The sequence below is a fragment of the Gasterosteus aculeatus genome, chromosome 2 (assembly GCF_964276395.1).
Source record: "Gasterosteus aculeatus chromosome 2, fGasAcu3.hap1.1, whole genome shotgun sequence".
Taxonomy (NCBI): Eukaryota; Metazoa; Chordata; class Actinopteri; order Perciformes; family Gasterosteidae; genus Gasterosteus; species Gasterosteus aculeatus.
Genome location: NC_135689.1, coordinates 14,172,177 through 14,190,751, shown reverse-complemented (window position 1 = coordinate 14,190,751; position 18,575 = coordinate 14,172,177). Strand labels below are relative to the sequence as shown.

Here is an 18,575-nt window from a genome sequence, read left to right as displayed (position 1 = left end):
TCACTGGCCCAGAGACGGGGACAAAAGAAGTGTGTCTTGTTACACATCACATTAGCTACGGTGTTTGATCTCATGTTGAAGGGGGGGAGGGGCAGCCTTAGCCAGACCATCTGGCCTGGACAAGTAGACCCTGAGAAAGTCCCGGCCACATTCTCCACAAACTCTGCGCACACAAATAGCTGTGAAAGACTTTTGTGGCACTTGAGACACGATTCAAGCACTAGACAGCATGCGCCCTTCGCCACAGCAGAAGTGGGTCATGTGTGTGCCGGGTGTCACCTCAGTTTCTCAATTTTTTTTAAAACACCTGCGACCCAGTGAGGTCAGACGAGATGAAACTTTAATGAGGCCTTTGGGAAACACTCAGGAAACAATTAAGCTCAAAGTTAGTGAAGTAAAAACTTTCCCTTAGAATCGTTGATTCTATTGTTGAACATACAGGTGTTTTAATTTAATTTGTTCAATCAGGTCATTTAGATGTATCGTTCTAAAATATGTGTGATTCCCACAACAAACAAATCAGATTGTGCATCCAAACACAACTTCAAATCCATCAGCGATAGTTTACTTTGCTTTGTGTTGCACCACTGTTCAGCTATTCAGATAATATTATAATTATAATATTGCATTTGCTTTGGTACCATACTAGGTATGCACGTGGTTAAAATATGAACACACTGACCTATGGGGCAGCTTTGATTATCTGAGCAGCACATTCTTCACATTATTCAAAAGGAATGCTGCAGGAATGTAACAGGGATGTCGTTCACTGTAACGAGGTCGTGATGCTGTTGAGCGCTGACGAGCTCTCTGGCGCTCTGGTTCCCAACAAGCCGCGACAAGCATCACCTTCTTCTCAACGAGCAGCGCGTGCTGCCCCCCCCCCCGCCCCCGCCCCGCCCCGCCAAACCCTTCTGCGACCCACCGGTTGCAAACGTCTGCTCTAGTAGGACTGGATGTGCACTTAGACACAAACTACGATTTGTATGTAGGACTTTATTGTCCTGTAACACTTAAAAGGAAAGACTTATAAAGACTTAAAAAAATAAAGACACTGCTTTTGTTTATGTTTGTAAAACTTCACGTGAAGTTTTCCATTTATTTTTCAAGTTGAAAAGCAAACTTCTCAAGGAAGCGATCAACAGATTCTTTTAGTAAAGATAGATGTCAACGTAACATGCCTTTATAAAAGGTATAGACTTGAAGATGAGAAAAACATCTATTATGAAAATGACACAACACACCTTCACACATACCAAATAATGGCTACATAGAGTCATAATTAAGTACAATCATAATGCGATTTACAGTAAAAGTGAATCCATGGGATCCAATTCAGCGATGTTGTTGGTTCATCGTCACCCAGCTGATGAAACGTGTCAGTCGGTGATACTTGGTACCCGAGATACACAGTAGTTAAAACACATAAATCAAAGTGTCTCAGACACATAACAGTTTCCACCCCATGTGGGTGTTACAACAAGACAATTCTGTGACGTTTGTAAAACAAACAAAGGTATTTTTCCCCCACGGGAACACGAGTCAGCACAATTTCAAAGCGTATAACGTGTACATGTTCAGTAAAACCTGATATGACACTTCCTTCCAAAGGAATACTGGCACATTGTGCCCATTTCGCTGTGCTAGAACAACGATATCGAATCTTCAGTCAAAGCGAAAAGGAAACAGACTCCAATGAGTCCTCAGCGTTGTGTCTGTGACGTGTTCTCCTCTTCTCGGCGAGGAGGAGATGCTGCCTCCATCCTACCAGGGCCTCCACAGCGCACCGCCGGCCTGGCCGGCACCTTTGCCGGAGGTGACGCGGCGCAGCGGAGAAGCCGGAGCGGAGAGGCCGCGGGGAGCGGCGCCGGACGCCCGCAGGCCCTGGAAGTGGCTGAGCAGCCGCCGGTGGGCCTGAGTCTGGCCCTCGCAGTGCGACAGGAAGCTGACGGCCTCCTGCACGCAGCGGGAGTAGCCGTCGCCGCCCGCCGCCGGGCCGGAGGCCGCGCCGGCCTTCTGCTGCTGCTTGTGAAGCTGCCAGGCTCTCAGATAGCACACCGCCATCTCCAAGATGTCCGCCTTCTCCTGCTTGGAGTCGGGCTGCTGCCTGACGAACTCGGGACCCAGCAGAGACTTCAGCTGCTCGATGCAGGTGTTGATGCGGTCTCTGCGCAGCTTCTCCACCATCGGCTTTCTCAGCTGAAGAAAAAGAAAAAAAAAGAAATAAAGTTTAGAACGTAAAATCCCCCAAGTTTCCAAACCACGTGAACACTATTCGATACGGAAGCTATGTGACTTTCTGGAAATCCAATTTACCTTATGAGCCGGAGCCAGGTGTTGCTTAGGATTGCTCGCTTGTCCAAAAACAGTGGGCGCCATAGCTGTGGAGGCAGAGCGTTGCTGCTCAGGTTCAGAGAGACAGTTCTGTGCTGCTTCCCCGCTGCCCGGTATTTATACACCCAAATCTCCATATGAATGTGTGGGTCTTGGGCTTGTTGGAGTTTCTCACAGTCCCCGCGGCCAATGGGAGCGCTGGGAAGGGCTTTTGAGGAACGCAGGGCTGCCACATGCTCAATGAAGTGTTTATGGCCGTGGGGACAATGAGTGTGTCTCCGGGGAGCAGGTGGAGGAATAGACCGCGAGAGAAAGAGTGCGGTGGGGGGCGGGAGGCAGGAGGGGGGAGGTTTGGGGTGTGGGGGGGGGCGTAGCTGGGAGAATGACCCCGTGCTTGTGTTGATATGGGAAAGTGGTGACCCCAGAGGGAAGCACGCCGCTGTCTCATGTCATCTCAACCGCCACATAATCGAGCACAAAGTGCCTCCGCCGCCAGGCACACGTGGGTGTTTTACGGAGCGGCGGCCATCAGAGGAGGCCAACACGCAGCCACTTCCTGTTTGACACGGCGGGCTGTCGGCGTGGAGCCGTGCAACAGTTGAGGCGTCTCAAAGGGGGAATAAGAAAAGCCAGCGTGGAAATCAAACAAAATCTACTCGATGGAGAAAAGAGAGTTTTAACAGCAACATGTTTTCTCGCTGGTTTCACAGGACCAGGCGGAACTTTCAATAACAATGATATAATAATTAATAATTAGTCAAACTGACAAATGTAAACATCCATCACAGTTTACATTAAACTTAATTAAACTGATCTATTGTACTGTTTCCAATGTAAAAATACATTATTACTGACTTTATTTATTCCATTTAAGTCTTTCTGAAAAATCAATACAGACACTTGCTGTTTGGTGCTTTAAAAGTTCAGCCTGTCAACTTTAATTCAACGGCAGTCGAACATGATTCAAACTGTAAGACAAGAAAACGGTTTGAACACTCAGCCGTCTCCACACTCCGAGCACATGTTCACACATCAGGCGAGCGGCCGCACACTTGCAGACAGACACACTCCCGTTCGCCTTCCCTCGCTCCACGCACGCACACACACACACACACACGCGCACACACACACACACACAGCTGGCTGACCTGCCTGCCGCTGGCCACGTCTCAGTCACACGCTCCCTTCCTGCTTGTGTGGAACGTGGGAGCCGCTGTGGTCCCAGGCTTCCCACACTTCAGTGTTAATGACACTGAGGCCGGCTGCACAAAGGAAGTGTGCCCCATCGAACAAAGATTGAGTGACCAACCCCCCTCCAAACACACACACACACACACACACACCCAGGAACACCGTGCTGTCAACAGGGCTTCCAGGCACACCATCTGGACGGATAGTAAGCTATTGTCAGCCAATCAAGCATGGGAGACGCTCACCGTGAGAATTGGAGAGGCTGAAATAGAGACAGAAAGTGAAATAAGAGAATGGGCTGTGTGGAAGGTGGATAGTTGGCCGGGAGGTTTTGATGCACGACATAAAAAGTTGTAAAAAGTGGGTTCAGGAAGAACACACATTGAGGACTCGAACATAAGAAGTGATGGCTGAGAAACCGAAACAATAATATGCTCAGTTGTGATAAAAGCCTGTGGTGATGCAGAATATTCAAATGCCGTCTTTCTTTAGAAAGCAATTGTCTCATAAGTTTTCACATAAGAGTGGAAGAGCAGTTCCAACGTCCACCACGTTGTTAAATGGACGTACTTCGCCATGTAGGGCGTCCTCGGGCGGAGTCGGTTCTTCCGCGTTCCCACCACATATCACTCCCAGGCGATACAATAACGAGGACGTCTCCCTCGCCGTGGCGCATCAGCTGAGCGACAGGAGTTCAACCGCGGGCCCCTCCCACCTGTTTGTTTGGATTGGGGCCATTGTGCCCCCCGAATTCAACTAATTCATTCACATCCTATTGTCATAACGCTGCTTTGTGATTGGCCCAACACTGTGAGAACCAGCATCACATTAAATCGATGGGATCGTTGGTTTAAGTATATAAAGGAGGGAGGTCGCGTTGAGTGAAATCACAACTCGGAGGACGGACTGGACGTCCGCTGACTCGTATTCACCATGAGGGACCAGCGCACCACGTAAGCTCAAATGGAGAGAACTCACATGGGGAAGAAGTTCATTTGGCAATTTGGCAACGTCTGTCTCATTCTGGGGTTAAAGTGAGGTTTTCATTCGTACATTCATCAGGAAAACGAATGACACGGGTTCCATTTGATCGTTGTTGTTGGTGATTACCAGTTTTTGAGATTTCTGTAACTTTCTTTAAGTCCTTCACGAACATGGAGACGATGGAGGCGAATGTTTGATGGCAGCCCACCAAGAAACCCTTTTCTGGGTGGTGCTTCTTATTAATGGAGGCTACATAAACCAGCAGGGACGCTAGTTCAGGGAAGACAGTTGCTGTTTGACGATCAATGATGGGAGCATTATGCATGCAGCAGCAGGACCGAGCATTCCAGTCGAGAAGTGTTTCTGCAGACGGATATATTTGAAACTGGCGTCTTTTCTGTGTATTCAGCATTAATCTGACGTTTCCCCCCCCTTTTTCTCCTCAGAATGTGTAAGATGATGGTTCTGGAGAGGAAGTGCGCAGACAGAGCAGCGAGGCTCCGCTCAGCAGTGCAGAGCCACACGGGGGTCGGCAGCTCCGAGGTGTGGGACAAGACCGTCTCCTTCTTCACAGTGAAGAAGGCCTTGATTTTCCATAACGGCTACAGCAGGTCCTCCAGGGAGGCCATGCGGCTCTTCCCCTCACCCGCCGAGGACGTGGCACCACTTTGCTGCTAGTAACAAGGGGACACACACATGAGACAACGCGTGTGTGTGTGTTTCGACATGCTTTGTAGTAATGGACCAATTGAAAAACCTCCTTCAGATGGAAGAGGACTTTAAATGTTGTGTTCTTTTGGGTGCTTTCACACCACGTGAAGTGGAGATTATGGAGGGGATGGGAGATGTGAAACCATATACGCCGTGATCTCATTGGTCCACAAATACGCCCTACATCTACGTTTAACGCCGTAAGCCTTTAGACTCCTTCAAACTGGTCACTAGAGATCATGTTGCCAGGTGTTGATGGTATTATTCCTTTGTATAGAGGGAGAATGTGTATGCCAACGCATACTTACTTGTGTAAATGTTTTTTACATTACGTTGAGTGATTTTAGTTGTCATAACTGAGATGTGCAATATGTGCTTCCTATAAAAGTACAAAATAAAATACTGTTTTTCTAACATTTGCAGTTTGTGTTGACAATGATTTCCTAAAACGAATGACGATAAGGTTCCTTTGACTTAACATTTTCCAATATGAATTTAACAATTCATGTGTTCAGTCCGGTTGTTAATAAGAGTTTGTTTGCTTTACAGGCCCCTAGTGGCCTTTACAGAAGCTTCACACCTCAGAGGTAGTTTACAGCCAGAGGTCCTGCTGGTTGTGTTGGTGTAAAGGAGCAGATCCACAGTGGGACGTTACACTCGTATGTTGGAGAAACACTGAGAGTCAAAGCACAATATATGAAGGATGCCGTATTGACCCAAAACTGCATTTAACCCTTTTGGTCAAAACCGATTAGGTTTCTCTAAACTCTAAAATAATTAACTGCAGTTTCTTTTTTAGGTTACAAAAAACTAATTTAAAAGCATACGCAAATACAAACTCATACACACCTAAAGTAATACAGCGAAGGAAGTCTGTAAGTCACCGCAGTGATCGAGCCTATGAAACACTGATGAAGCCTCTCCATCTGCAGCATTACAGTCCAAGGCAAAATTCCTGAAAAAAAGAAAACTAATGTGCTGTTTTGGTGTAGAACCGCAAATTTATGTTAACAGAAGAGGTTACCCTGGATAAGATTTGCAATTATAACGGCTTTATTGATCATAGGCTAAATTCAAAAAGCAGACATTGAGCAACAGTTGAACATAATAGCAGCGGAATTATGAGTATTAACAACACACCGTGCATTCATTTCTCGAGGCGTCTTTAAGAAGGTCTGTAAATTAAAAGTCAATCTTTGCTTCCCAGTAATCTGTTCAGGTGATTGAAACAAGTGTTGCCCCGAAATAAAGAAAGTGTTGGGGAAGAAAACAAACTGACCGAGGAAGATATTAGTCAAAGAAAAAAGCGCTTTAAGGATATAATGGTCGGTTTTATTATTAATTTATACATTTCTGATATTTCGTTGCAACAGATGAAATCTTTCACAAGCCCAAAGTTTACCGGGTCACAAATGAGTAACTTTAACGGGGGGAAAATAAAACAAACTTTTATTCATTCTTCTTTTGACCATTTTGCTTCAGAGGATGATAAAAGAAAGCTTGCACATACACACAAAATCCAAAAAAGAAAAAAAAAATGTTGTCCATCACTCAAATTCCAGTTAGAAACTACAGACCAAACAGCAAGAGCCCCGAAGAAAAGGACAGCTTAGCCAACCATGTGACACTGAAACCTTCTCATCTTAAAAAGCCGGACCAAAACTAACTTAACTCAAACAAACCATATGAAAAAAAAGATAAAATCAAACGCCACTCAACACGTGGTGGGTCAAATCCCAAAACATTTTTTGTTACCGAAACATTGCAGCCCAATAATAGAGGAAGGTGGGAAGAGGGATGTGTGTGTGTGTGTGTAAAACAGAATTCCCTTTTTTATTCTCATGAAACAAAAAACTTTTTTTTTCATTCTCTCAGACGGCCTATCTGCGACACGTGTGATGTCCTCAGATGACAGAGCGGCAGTGGAGCCGCTAATGTCTCTGGTTTCAATCACCAACTCTGAAGCGATCTGAATCACAGGGACGAAGGCTAAACTCTGTTTTAGTGCAGTTTAACAACAGCGGTGCCAAATGTGGATGTTTCTTTAGACTACAGATAGTTTCAGCTTAAAGTTAATTTGAAGATGTCATATGAGGGGGGAGGTGAGTAAGAGGCAATGTGTGTACTCTGTGTGTTTGTTTGTGTGTGTGTGTCTGTGTATATACTCAACGTTTGCGTCAGCGTGTAAGAGAATCTTTTCATTATTTCAGTTGGTAGCCATCCAAACTTATTTTTACGACTTTTTTTTTTTTTACGTGTGTCCGTCTGTGTGTGTGGGAGGGGGGTTGATGATGATGGCCATCAGGGTAAAGAGTTCAACAAATCCTGCAGGAAGAGATCTGGGTCCGCAATTTCGGAGAGAAGACCTGGAAGAGAAACATGTCACGTATTACAACAGAAGTCACATCACAGTTTACAACTGATGCGGCATCAGAGACCCTCCCAGTTTGACCAGTGGGCTCAATGCAGGTTTATTGTGCAAATTTATTCAGAATGCGAAGCATAAAATCCCTCAAGGAATATTTCTCTCTTTCCATTAGGGTGTGGGGCAGTTATGAAGTTAATCTGGAAAGCGTGCGTGTGTACTGACCTACAACATCACAGAACTCTGACAAGGACTCCGCTGGCATGAGTTCATCCTGGAAGGCCCGAAGCACGCGCTCCGAGGCCTCGAAGATGGGCATGTCGTTGTGACGGACGTACTCTGCTAGCGAGAAAGACCAGCCGCCCTCGGTGTTGCTGGTGGCTACTTTCTGTACGGCCAAAGTGAAGAAATGAAGGGAAAAGTGAAGACAACATTTCGCTGTTCACAGACAGCAAAGAAATGACCAACATCGATTGGTGCTCAGTTCTCATAGCACACAAACAAAAACCAGGGTAGAAAGCAGAATATTGTCTGAATTATGTTAAGTGAGGAACATTTACCCTGAACATGTCGTAGACGAGATCCACCAGGGCCCAGAAGAGAAGAGGGGAGCGGTAGACTGCATATTCCTTTGGTGCTTTATCTGTGAGTCTGTTGATCAAAGTAAACAAGGGGATGAAGGTAAATACTTTTAAATTTCATATTTAAATCATTAATTAGTTATTATACACAAATACAATTTTCTCTATGTATTTCTTATTTGCTAATTACTAGTCGAATAAGTTCAGTGTCGTACTTGTTGGTGTAGACTGCCGAGACCTTCCTGGCGTGTGCGTTGACCAGGAGTCTTCGTAGGAAGTATAAACGTGAGCTTCTCCAGCGTTCAGGCGGCAGGATATGCATGGCCAAGATGGTGAAATAGTGCGGCCCTTCAACCTCGTATGAGCTCTCCACCCATTTTTCACAAGGTTGCTCCTGGAAACTCTGCAGGTTCTTCTCCTCTCGGGACGTAGCTCTTGTACTGCGGCGACAGGGAGGGATGAGGAGTGAGATACATGAACTACACAAGTTGGTCAGATAGGCTGCCTTGGTTTGGCTTGGCTTGTATGTTACCCAGCAGCTGGGGCATTCGCCACCCAAAAGGAGACTTACGTGTTGAGGACGTAGAGCACAGTGTGGATGATGTAGGGGATGAGGTGGATGTTGCTCTCTCGTCCTCCTCCTCCCGTGTCCACGCTGAACGATTGTTCGGTAGCAAAGCGGAGGAACAGCAGTTTGGTGTCGTGGATGTTGAGTTGGTACGTCGGCTCCCGCTGGCCCGTGCACTCCTGCAGATATGTGTTGTGCCTGTGCGCCAGAGAAAAATCCCATTGGAAATGATTTACTGGGAGCGACATCGCGGCAGATTTAAACAAAGCACGGTGCCAACTGGTGGCTTTGGTACTTGACTACACTGTGAAACCCCCGGAGTGTGGCGGAGTAGGATTCTACCTTGCTAAGCATGTAGCAAAGGCTGATTCTGGCACATTTGGGCCCCAGACAGGAAGCAGCCCGTTGCATTTGGTGTTTGCGTTCTGGAGAGCAGCACTCTCCCATTCTTCTCGTCCACGAGCCAGCCTGCCGCGGGGGAAACGGGAAAATAAAATCATTGGATGAGAATAAATTAAAAGTGAGACTACCCAATAAGAAGGTGCAATGTGGTATTGGTGCTACCTGACAGCTGCTAGATGGCAGTCATAGTGGACTATGTTAAAGTGCGACACAGTGCTGTAGCCCTGCTGCTTCCTGGGCTTGTTTTCAAAGTCCTCCAAGGCCACACGTTTTGTGAAAGTGTAAATACCCAGGACCTTCGCTGGCTGATGAAGGAGACCAAAATGTTAATTCAAAACAACCCAAATTCAGTATACAAGACGATTGTCTTACTACTCAGGGAATCAGAACGCTAGGTGATGTATAATTGTCACAGATGAAACGTGTAATGATTTCATCCAAACTAATGGACAAATGTGTACCTGAAACTTGTAACCTTCTCTACAGATACAGCAAGTCAAGCCCGGCTCCTCTATCAGCTCCTCCATTTGCTTCAACAGCGAGGTCTTGGTCACCACCTGACCCTTCTCATTGGTCTGAAAGGTAAACATACGCCACCGATAAAACAACCCAACAACACTGGACAACGACACAAAGGGATTGCTCTTTAAACAAAAGAAAAGGGGAAAGTAAGGTAAAAGAGGGCACGAGTACCGTCATGCCCAGTGTCCCCAGGGCCTTCTGTCTCATGGCCATAGCCATACGCTTCTTCTCAGATCTGGTCTCCCGGCGGGCTGCGTCAATCTTCAGGTTGACATCGCTGTGCTCCCTCAGCGCCTCCAGAAGGTTTTCCGCCAGCGTGCCGATGCCTTCATCGCTGGATACCTGCTCCAGCTTATGCAAGTTGGTTATTGAATCTGTGCCTATCAGCACCTGAACAGAAGGGAAGGAGACAGACAGACGTGTTAGGTGGGAAGGTCGTGGCTCTCTCATGCTCACTCCTCCATACTTGAAGGGTATAATATTAACATTTAATATTTCGTACTTGTGTGGGAGGATGCTGGGTTGCCAAACCACGTAGCAATCTGAGAATGAAGGGTAGAGCCGGTCTGGAGAGGAACTTCTTCCAGACATCTGCATCCAGACTAATGAGAGAGTGCAGAAAAAAAAAGAAGAAAAATGATTTCCAATCGAGCCCAAATATGTAACTATTCCAAAAGATAATCGAGGGACTATCTCTGGGAGATGTAAGAAGACGTACTTTTTGGCATTGGGGATATGTTTCTTCATGTAGTCCAGAGCACTCTGCGTGATGCCTTTCTGGAGAATGAGATCCTTCAGCTGATGGCCGTTGATATTATTTTTGATCCCGGCAGCAATTTTACAGAAGCAATCCAAAAACACTTTGTCATCTGCGCTGTGCTCCTCGTCATACCTTAGAAATAAAGTCAGGGGTCAATTCTACTTTGTCATAAGCTCTAAAAGCAAACAGATTGGGCTGTGTGCATCTGACGTGATCAGCCTGGTTTGATAATGTAACTCCTTCAGCTGTAAATGTTCACATTCAACAATATTCAATATTGACTTGAAAAACATCCATTGTGCATTTATTTGTGTGCAGAAGCGGAGTGATGCCTACTTGTCGAAGCTGCAACATGGTTTGAATCGTTCCACCAAGATCCTCATCTTCTCCAATTCCCCAAAAGACAAGTATGGGATGATGCGCAGCAGACCCTGCAGCACGCTGGGGTTGGAGCGCACGAACGGGGTGTTGATCTGGTCCAACAACATGACCAGCTGGTCTTTGTCTCCAGTCAGCAGCAGGTTGCCCTATAAGAGACAAACCAGTGTCCATTGGATTAACACAGCCTCAAGAAAAAAAACTCATGGTGATGTCAAACTCTTATCGGTTTCTTCAGGAGGCAGAATCTGGTTTTCTGATGCCCACCTTGTCCTCTGAAATCTCGGCATTAGCTTCGTCCAGAATGATCTCCATGATGCTCAGAACCTGCTCCGCTATGGAGGCTCCACCGCTGTCCTTACTCTCCTGTTCTGCCACTAAAGCCTGAGAGGAAAACGGACATTAAAACAGAGTTTCTTATGACACAAAGTAACCGTTAAAAGGGTCAAATTAAGCCGTTGCAATATGACTTTTGTTTGATTCATAAAATCGCAGAACCACTCTCCTCCGCAGTAATTACACTACACAACACAATTTTATAAAGTCAGTGTAACACCCACCAGGTTCAGCGTTCCCAGCATGACGTTGAGTGTGTTCATTTCCGGTTTGACCAGCTGCTGCCTGTTGATCTTCACCTTCACACAGTAACTGAACAACTTCAGAAGGACCTGTGAGGGAGACAGGTGTCCTCTTTATTATTGTACATGTTCATGGAACTGCACAAGCGGTTGCTGCCTTCACCGCTGTTTCTTGTTTAAATGAAACCTAAGAAGGACTTACAGTGAGAAGATGTCTTCCTTGTTTAAAATCTTTGATTCCAGAGAGCCGGCTGAGCATACACTCCAGTCCGCCACACTGTGCCATGACTCCTGCCATCTTGTACACCTCCTCATCATCCTCCTCCTCATCTGTTATTTGGTGAGATAAATAGACATTAAGCATTACATTCTTTTCCAGTACCCTTTTAAAAAGGTATTGAATACAGACACTTCTGATGTCAAAGAGCCGGTCATTGAGGCTACACGCTGATTAATATATTTAATTTCTCACACAAAAATATTGTCAATAAATTGTGACTCTCACCTGTTGTTGAGTCCAATGACTCTATGAACTCCTCGGTGGCATCTCCCAGCAGACCTCTCATTCGATAGATGATTCTCATTGGCTCACCCTTGGAGAAAAAAGCTCCATGAGTAACATGTATCTCTTTATAACAAATGATTTGAAGCTTTACGGAAGTTTAAGCATCTTTAGCTTCTACCATTTCTAGATTGAGGGGTAGAAGCAGAAAGATGACAGGAAACGTATAGCGGTAGTTAACAGGACCTCATGGAGAGCGATGGGAAGGAACGTGTGATGGACATAAGTGGGCAAACGTTTGTTTTCTTTCTTTATCTTCTACCAATAAATAGTCCATTTCATACCTCTAACAATACATGTCACAATATAGCTCTCAGTATGGTTCTCAAATAGCAAATAGTCTAAGAAATAATAACATAGTACTATTAATTTGTCATGAATTTGATTTGCAAACTATATTTTTTAGTTGGTATGTTGTGAGCTTGTAAAAATGAATTTTGACAACCAAATTTTGTATCTAGATATCTCGATAACATTCTTAATCATAAGAAGCTAAAGATTCTTTAACTTCCATTCAAAATGTTCTTAATCAAACTCATTAGGACTCTCACCTCATTCGTAGGGCACCAGACCTTCTTGTAGACCTCCCCCACTGACAGATCCAAGCTAATGATTTTGTTGTTGACCAGAAGCTGAGGCATCAAGGCAAAAGTCAGCTTTCAGATTTCAATGATTAACCATTAAGAAGTAGTGGATGCAAGTTTAACAAAAAATAATTTTAAAAGTGAATAAAATGCACATTTTACCTCCATGCCACTGTCGTCTTCAAGAAGCGCCACCAGGTCGCAGTCTTGGCAGATTTTGTTCTTGATGTCCCTCATCAGCGGGCCAATGCCGGGCTCGTTGCTGCTGTAAGGGTTTCCTGGCATGCGGCCTTGCAGGAAGTCCTCCTGCTGAGGATCCTTCTCCAAGGTCACAAAGAACTCGGTCACCTCGTTCTCCTCCTAAACACAAACAAAAGTGCCAGGTGAAGACAGATTCACGGCTGCTCTGCATCGTAGAGCAGATACTCGCAGGGGCTTTCCGACGAGAGTGCACCGGGGTGAAGGGAACTCACGGGGTAGATGATGCTGCACAGTCTCTCAAAAATGAACACCGGTGTCCTGTAGTCATCCAGGTTGTACCGTTTCGCAGTCTCTATGCACACGGCCATGAAGGCTTTGGTTTCAGACTCAGTACCTAGGAACAGCATAACGTGATTTAACATGCTGATGTCATAACAAAAACATTAACAATATATAATCTGCTGAATTATCGCATTCAAAACATTTTTGGGGATTTTTTTGTTTGTAGAAGGACAGATGCATAAGCAGATGTGCTTTATCAAATACAATATATTGAAGCTGTAATAAAAGACAAAACATTGGAATGAATGAATGTTTCTTCCTAATTGTGATTGGAGCAGTGGAAACACAAGTTGTGACGTGGTTCAAAAATCCTGTGTTGAACTTGAATCAGTACTGACCTGTCGTCATGTCCTCCAGCATCTCCAGCAGCATGTCCTGAGTCTCATCGATGAGCTTAGTGCGCTGCACCACCAGTTTCCTCAGACACAAGTAGCCATTCAGCACTGTTCCAACCAACCTACTTTTGAAATGGCGCTTAATGGACTCCACCTCCACGAAAGAAGAGAGCAATCCTGTAGTGGCAGCAAACACATTAAAATCCTTAAAATATTCAAAAACGGTCCAATAATAAATATCACCAAGAGGTGCACTTGTGGAATAATATGCGTTGATTATTTATTCGGATGGTGTTGAAAGTGTCCTCTAAACCCTGAGGTACTTTCACCTTCAGACAAACTAAACGTGACGTACCAGTCAAGCTCTTGAGGGCATAGCCTTGTTGTAAGTCTGTGCTCAGTGTCGCCTCCTCCAGAGACAGCAGGTTGGCTATTTCCTAAACAGAAAATTAAAAAGTAGAGAAAGTAGAGGTTTTAGACATATCCTCATATTTGAAAACAGTATAGATATCAAACAGTTGATGTAATGCAATTTAATTTACTTAAAGAACATTACAAGAGAAGTGTACTTCTCAGCCTGTAACCTTTTATATGTTTGAGGAAACCATTGGACCAAACAGGTGTTACTACATTTGACCCCACTGTAAATTGAAATAGTTCCGGGCGTTGGGGCTGTTACCTTGGTGATCAGGTTACCAATGTACGGCAGGACTCCGCGGGCTGCCAGGTAAACCTTCCAGTGTGTCGGCTTGATCAACTTCTGGTACAGACTCAGGTACTCCACCGCACACTCTCCAGCTACACACAACTCATCCAGATAACTGACGGACACACACAGACACAGGAACAGTCATTTTACACCAAAATGCTCAAACCTACAGAGTTTCCAACACCAAATTCCCTTTGCTGGATATTCGATTTAATAAGGCAAACAGACATGTGATGCCTGACTAGAGTAAAATAAGCTGCATTACAAATGATGTGATTTCATTAGGTTTTACTAACCTTTGGCAACAGTAAAATGCATAAACGAACGTTGCATAATGTAACTTGCTGGTTTTCTGTCTGAGGCTCATACCTGGTGAGCAGGTCCAGGACCTGTTGCTTGCGGCTGGGGATTGTGGTCAAGGCCTCCACAATGGTGCAAGCTGCCTGTCTGGCTGCCTGAGTGGCAGGTGTGAAAAGGACCTGCAAAAAAATACAACTCAGGTCAGGAAAATATGAAGTTACCAAATTTGTAAAACAACATACCATATTACGCGTTACAGTTTCTTTATTTTAAATTTAGTACTGACTCTAAATATTCACTTCTGACACTAATAAACAGGCTGAAAACTACTTCCAACAAAACAGAATTAAAAAAAGGGTTTACCTGCCGCAGCCAGTTGTTGTGGCTCAGTTTGAGCAGACGAGGGAAGAGGCCTTCGCCTTTTCTGGACCTCATGAACTGCTTCCACTTCCAAACATACTTCTCCAACAGGTACTGCCTTCGCAACTCAGTTTTGCCCTGAGGCTTTGACACATTTTCCTGACCTGTTATCGGACAGTGAAAAGCTCATCGTCACAACTCTACATTATTTAACTGATGAATGATATGGGAGCTTGCTACACTGCTAGAATGTGTATATTTTGAAACACCGTGCTTACATCTTGCTGGGAGACACTTCTTCCAGGCCTCATAAGACGCTTTGGGGTCCTTCTTGAGCCAGAGTTGGGCCTGTGCATGGATTTCATTACTGTATGGCCTGACGGTGGTTAGGGACTCAATAGCAGAATCCTATAAAGTAAAAGAAAACATATACTGTGGTGTTAGGCAACATAACACAAACAAGTGGTAACTGGGAGACAGTGCACTTTTCAAAGCCGGGGTATTTTGTATAAATATTCAGTTTTCTGTGTAGGTTACGGCTTGCATTGTTCTTCTAAAGGGCAAAGGGAAATCATTACCGAGCAATAGATGAATGGTAGTTCTAGCATCTTTACCTTGTTCTTCTTGCTAGTGGGAGAAGGGGGCTTGATCAGCTTTTGCAGGATTCTCAAGCACATGAGAGTGATGTTCTCCACCACTACAGGCGTCTTTATATTGACCGACATGAGGAACAGACTGAGGGCTAGAGGGACAAAAAAAACAATGCGATTAGATCGAAAACTTTAACCAGCCATTACAAATCCTCCAAGATAATTATCACTGTAACATGGCTATCTGAAAACATGGTAACAAATGACGAGGATTTGGGCGTAGGATGGTAGTTTGATGTATAAGGTGATTTGTGATGCACAACATTGATGAACTGTTGGAGCAGGTGGGTTCAGGAAATCTGACTTACCACAACGCAATCGTAACTCCCAGCAGCCTCCTTCTTTTGAAATAGAGTCCGTCAGCAGCAGCATTTCATACTGCAGATTACTAACCTGTTGAGCACACAAAGGCAGCTTCATATCAAAATGTGAAACCCTTTCAATGAAACCACTTATTTCACATTTTCTCCTAATCTAGTAGGACATGTAAGAGGACATACCAGGTCAGGATTTGCCCAGTGGCCTTTGAGCGCAGCGGACACCTTGGCAATAATGAGGTCATTCATCTGTTGGGTGGCCTCTGGGTGATCTCTGAAGCGAGACAATATGGGAGGAAAAAAGAAACTGAGTCATATAAAATCACCACTAAAACACACTAACATCAGCAGATAAAAGTCTAAAACCAAGAATGAATCTAGATGTACAGTGTATGTCTGTCATTACAACACCTTATTAAGCATTACAATGCAAAATCGATCTCTCTGGTGAGTGTGTGGCAGCAGGGAGACGGACTGCCCGTTATAAGACGGGGGAGGAACAAACCTAGTGAGGAGACAGACTAGCTGGCGCACCTCCTCCCTCATGGCCGCTGTACCTCGCCGCAGGTTATACTCAAACAGCTCACGGATGAGACCCTGGAGGACCAGGATCTGCCGGAGAGCAGGGTTGGTGGCCAGCGCGCGAAGCAGTGTGATACAGTGACCCGTCACAGCTGAGGCGCAGCCATAGCACTTGTTTGAGGACGTGTGTCCGCAGCCCAGCACGGAGAGAGCGCGGTACTGGCTGGCGGTGAAGGTGGGCTGGTGGCTGCTGCTGCTGCGGGACGACTTAGTGGCCGCCTCTCTCTGCTGCAGATCATACTCCAGGAGCTCTTTTCGTGACGCAAGCACTTTCTGTGAAATAAAGAAAGAGTTATGTGTGAGCACAGAAAGCACAAATGTCACTTTGTGACACTGTTAACTAGGAAAACAAACTATTTTGCCTCTCCAACCTGTATAATCTTGGACAGTTCATCAAATGACGTCTTGCAGTCTCCGCTATATTCTTGAGCGAGCTGCTGAATGTATCTGTTCACGTTAGAAGACGGCGTACCGGGTGCTGCACCTGCTACAGTATCGTCCTGAGGGGCAGCACAGAAAAAGAAAAATCTTCAATCAACTTTTTCCAAAACACACAATTGCAAAACCTCTGTTTCTAAGTCAAACCTTTGGCAGTTCTGATTAGGATTAATGAAGCGGTCATGTTATACTGCCAGGCTAATACTTTTGGTCAGCTGCAAACAAAGAGATTTACATTGTATTTTGATAGGCCTGTTGTAAATAATATACCAGGTTTGATACATTACATTTCAGTTAAAAGCAAATATGGTGTTGAAGACCTCCTTCACGTTCAATTGTGTTCAGGCCCCGCTTGTGTCTGACCTGTGGTTTCTCTGGTGCAGCCTCGTTGACTTTAGACAGGAGGCTCTCCAGTTGGGGCCGGTGGCCCATCAGTTGGTGGTAGACCCGGTCAGCTTTGTCCAGCAGGGTGTTGATGTTGGTCACGGCCTAATAACAAAACAATACATTGAAAGTAGTGACGTACCAGATCACGGATCAATCCGTGTGATTAAACCGTAAGATCCGTATGATCCGTTGCACCCCTAATTAAACGTTTTAGAGATGCAGTGAGGAACAGCGCGTAGTGATGCAGATCTACTTCCTCAGCCACAAATGGGGTCAAAAGTAATCTTTGCTATGGAAGCTGATTTTTAAAAATGGCCTATTTACACAGGAGCGTCTGCTTACCTTTTTCCGGTCCTCCTCATTCTCAATGGGATCCACAGCACAGCAAGGTCTGGCATACAGCATGAAATCAAATCTAGCATATTTGCAGAAACCACAGGCATTGCACAGGAAGGGGTCTTTTTCGTCGTAGTTGATGGACCTAAGAGACAACGACCACCAACTTAAAATACTGTCCCCGACCATTTCCACACTTTCAATGACCTGCAGAAGAAAACCTGCCGCTCACCTGCACTTGTGGCACTGATACACATTCTCACCGCAGTTGCCACACACCCCAGGGTTGGCTGGGACCGACGCACTGCAGCGGGGGCACTGCAGCGTCTCGGTAGAGGCCTGGTAGTTCTCGTAAAAGTCTGAGAACTCGATCATCAGGTTGGATGCGACAATGGGTAAAGGAAGGTCGATCTTCACCTCGGTTTGTCCCGGGGTCAGCTGAACTTTCTTAGCTTTGTGCCAACGAGCAGGCCTAGAAAGAGAGTTACATTAAAGGCTTTTAAATTATACAGCCATGCAATAGTGAAACTGTGGAAGGGGCCAAAAACTAAACCTCAAAACGTACTTGTTTTTCAGCTCCACAATAGCTTGTACAGTCCTGTTGTTGTAGTAGAGGTTGATGGTGCGGACCATTTTGGTGCGTTTCAAGTCACCGATTTTCACCGTGACTTTGCTGATGGTGTGGCTGCCAACGAGCTTGACAACCTGCTGTGTTGTTGTGTAGCGGGTGTCCACTTTGATTGACGAAAGTTTTATGTTCTGGAGGACAAACAGAAGACAATGGACAAAGGTTTTAAAGAGGCCCTTTGGCGAGTATTTACATGGCCCGTCCTCGTTCTGTCTGCACATGCAGTATCAGTCAAATGTTGGACACACTTTGTCATAGAATTCATATTCTATACATACATACATATTGCAACAGGCCTGTTTGTGGCATAATGTTGTGTCCAAATAGTGAAGTTGTGTTGCACATACTGAGAAGGGAACTTCTGGATTGTTGCACACCAAGCAGGGGTCACTCTCCAGAAAAAATCCATCAAACTCCACCAAACCAGATAGAGTGCTGCAGGAGAAGACATCAAATCATTACATTTGTAC

At 45.2% G+C, this 18,575-nt stretch overlaps 2 protein-coding genes and 1 long non-coding RNA gene across 18 annotated transcripts in view; 1 reads left to right on the top strand and 2 right to left on the bottom strand.

Annotated features, from left to right (window-relative positions):
* Positions 1-1,058: 1,058 nt before the first annotated feature.
* Positions 1,059-3,588, bottom strand: LOC120829854 (transcription factor HES-5). The gene is made up of 2 exons (XM_040194376.2): positions 2,317-3,588; positions 1,059-2,199 (listed from the first exon to the last, which is right to left on the bottom strand). Exons 1-2 carry the CDS (start codon positions 2,377-2,379, stop codon positions 1,765-1,767), a joined length of 498 nt encoding a protein of 165 aa, XP_040050310.2. The 5' UTR covers positions 2,380-3,588; the 3' UTR covers positions 1,059-1,764.
* Positions 3,589-4,333: 745 nt separating this feature from the next.
* On the top strand, positions 4,334-5,636 carry LOC144384597 (uncharacterized). Its single transcript, XR_013451399.1, has 2 exons — positions 4,334-4,478; positions 4,956-5,636. It is a non-coding gene; the product is annotated as an uncharacterized LOC144384597 (long non-coding RNA).
* A 614-nt stretch (positions 5,637-6,250) lies between these two features.
* ubr4 (ubiquitin protein ligase E3 component n-recognin 4) overlaps positions 6,251-18,575 on the bottom strand; it is a 46,477-nt gene continuing 34,152 nt past the window's right edge. For all 16 annotated transcript variants that reach the window (XM_040194568.2, XM_078084351.1, XM_078084345.1 and 13 more), the window contains 35 exons: positions 18,453-18,540; positions 18,043-18,236; positions 17,710-17,949; positions 17,484-17,622; positions 17,118-17,243; positions 16,688-16,816; positions 16,240-16,589; positions 15,918-16,008; positions 15,726-15,810; positions 15,382-15,509; positions 15,046-15,175; positions 14,771-14,931; positions 14,477-14,586; positions 14,078-14,219; positions 13,754-13,835; positions 13,402-13,575; positions 12,994-13,115; positions 12,683-12,880; positions 12,488-12,568; positions 11,880-11,967; positions 11,577-11,704; positions 11,357-11,464; positions 11,064-11,180; positions 10,755-10,945; positions 10,377-10,550; positions 10,161-10,260; positions 9,830-10,048; positions 9,598-9,711; positions 9,299-9,441; positions 9,077-9,202; positions 8,738-8,932; positions 8,382-8,606; positions 8,146-8,236; positions 7,811-7,973; positions 6,251-7,586 (listed from right to left, as the gene is read on the bottom strand). In XM_040194568.2, the coding sequence (XP_040050502.2) occupies positions 7,522-7,586; positions 7,811-7,973; positions 8,146-8,236; positions 8,382-8,606; positions 8,738-8,932; positions 9,077-9,202; positions 9,299-9,441; positions 9,598-9,711; positions 9,830-10,048; positions 10,161-10,260; positions 10,377-10,550; positions 10,755-10,945; positions 11,064-11,180; positions 11,357-11,464; positions 11,577-11,704; positions 11,880-11,967; positions 12,488-12,568; positions 12,683-12,880; positions 12,994-13,115; positions 13,402-13,575; positions 13,754-13,835; positions 14,078-14,219; positions 14,477-14,586; positions 14,771-14,931; positions 15,046-15,175; positions 15,382-15,509; positions 15,726-15,810; positions 15,918-16,008; positions 16,240-16,589; positions 16,688-16,816; positions 17,118-17,243; positions 17,484-17,622; positions 17,710-17,949; positions 18,043-18,236; positions 18,453-18,540 (5,017 nt within the window). In that variant the 3' untranslated portion in view covers positions 6,251-7,521. The remainder of the gene's footprint in view (positions 7,587-7,810; positions 7,974-8,145; positions 8,237-8,381; positions 8,607-8,737; positions 8,933-9,076; positions 9,203-9,298; positions 9,442-9,597; positions 9,712-9,829; positions 10,049-10,160; positions 10,261-10,376; positions 10,551-10,754; positions 10,946-11,063; positions 11,181-11,356; positions 11,465-11,576; positions 11,705-11,879; positions 11,968-12,487; positions 12,569-12,682; positions 12,881-12,993; positions 13,116-13,401; positions 13,576-13,753; positions 13,836-14,077; positions 14,220-14,476; positions 14,587-14,770; positions 14,932-15,045; positions 15,176-15,381; positions 15,510-15,725; positions 15,811-15,917; positions 16,009-16,239; positions 16,590-16,687; positions 16,817-17,117; positions 17,244-17,483; positions 17,623-17,709; positions 17,950-18,042; positions 18,237-18,452; positions 18,541-18,575) is intronic.

Bases quoted from the DNA above. Each gene is read 5' to 3' on its own strand.
- LOC120829854 (XM_040194376.2), bottom strand. From the start codon at position 2,379: ATGGCGCCCACTGTTTTTGGACAAGCGAGCAATCCTAAGCAACACCTG. The intron at 2,200-2,316 runs GTAAATTGGATT...CTTTTTCTTCAG, and splicing joins ACCTGGCTCCGGCTCATAAG to CTGAGAAAGCCGATGGTGGA.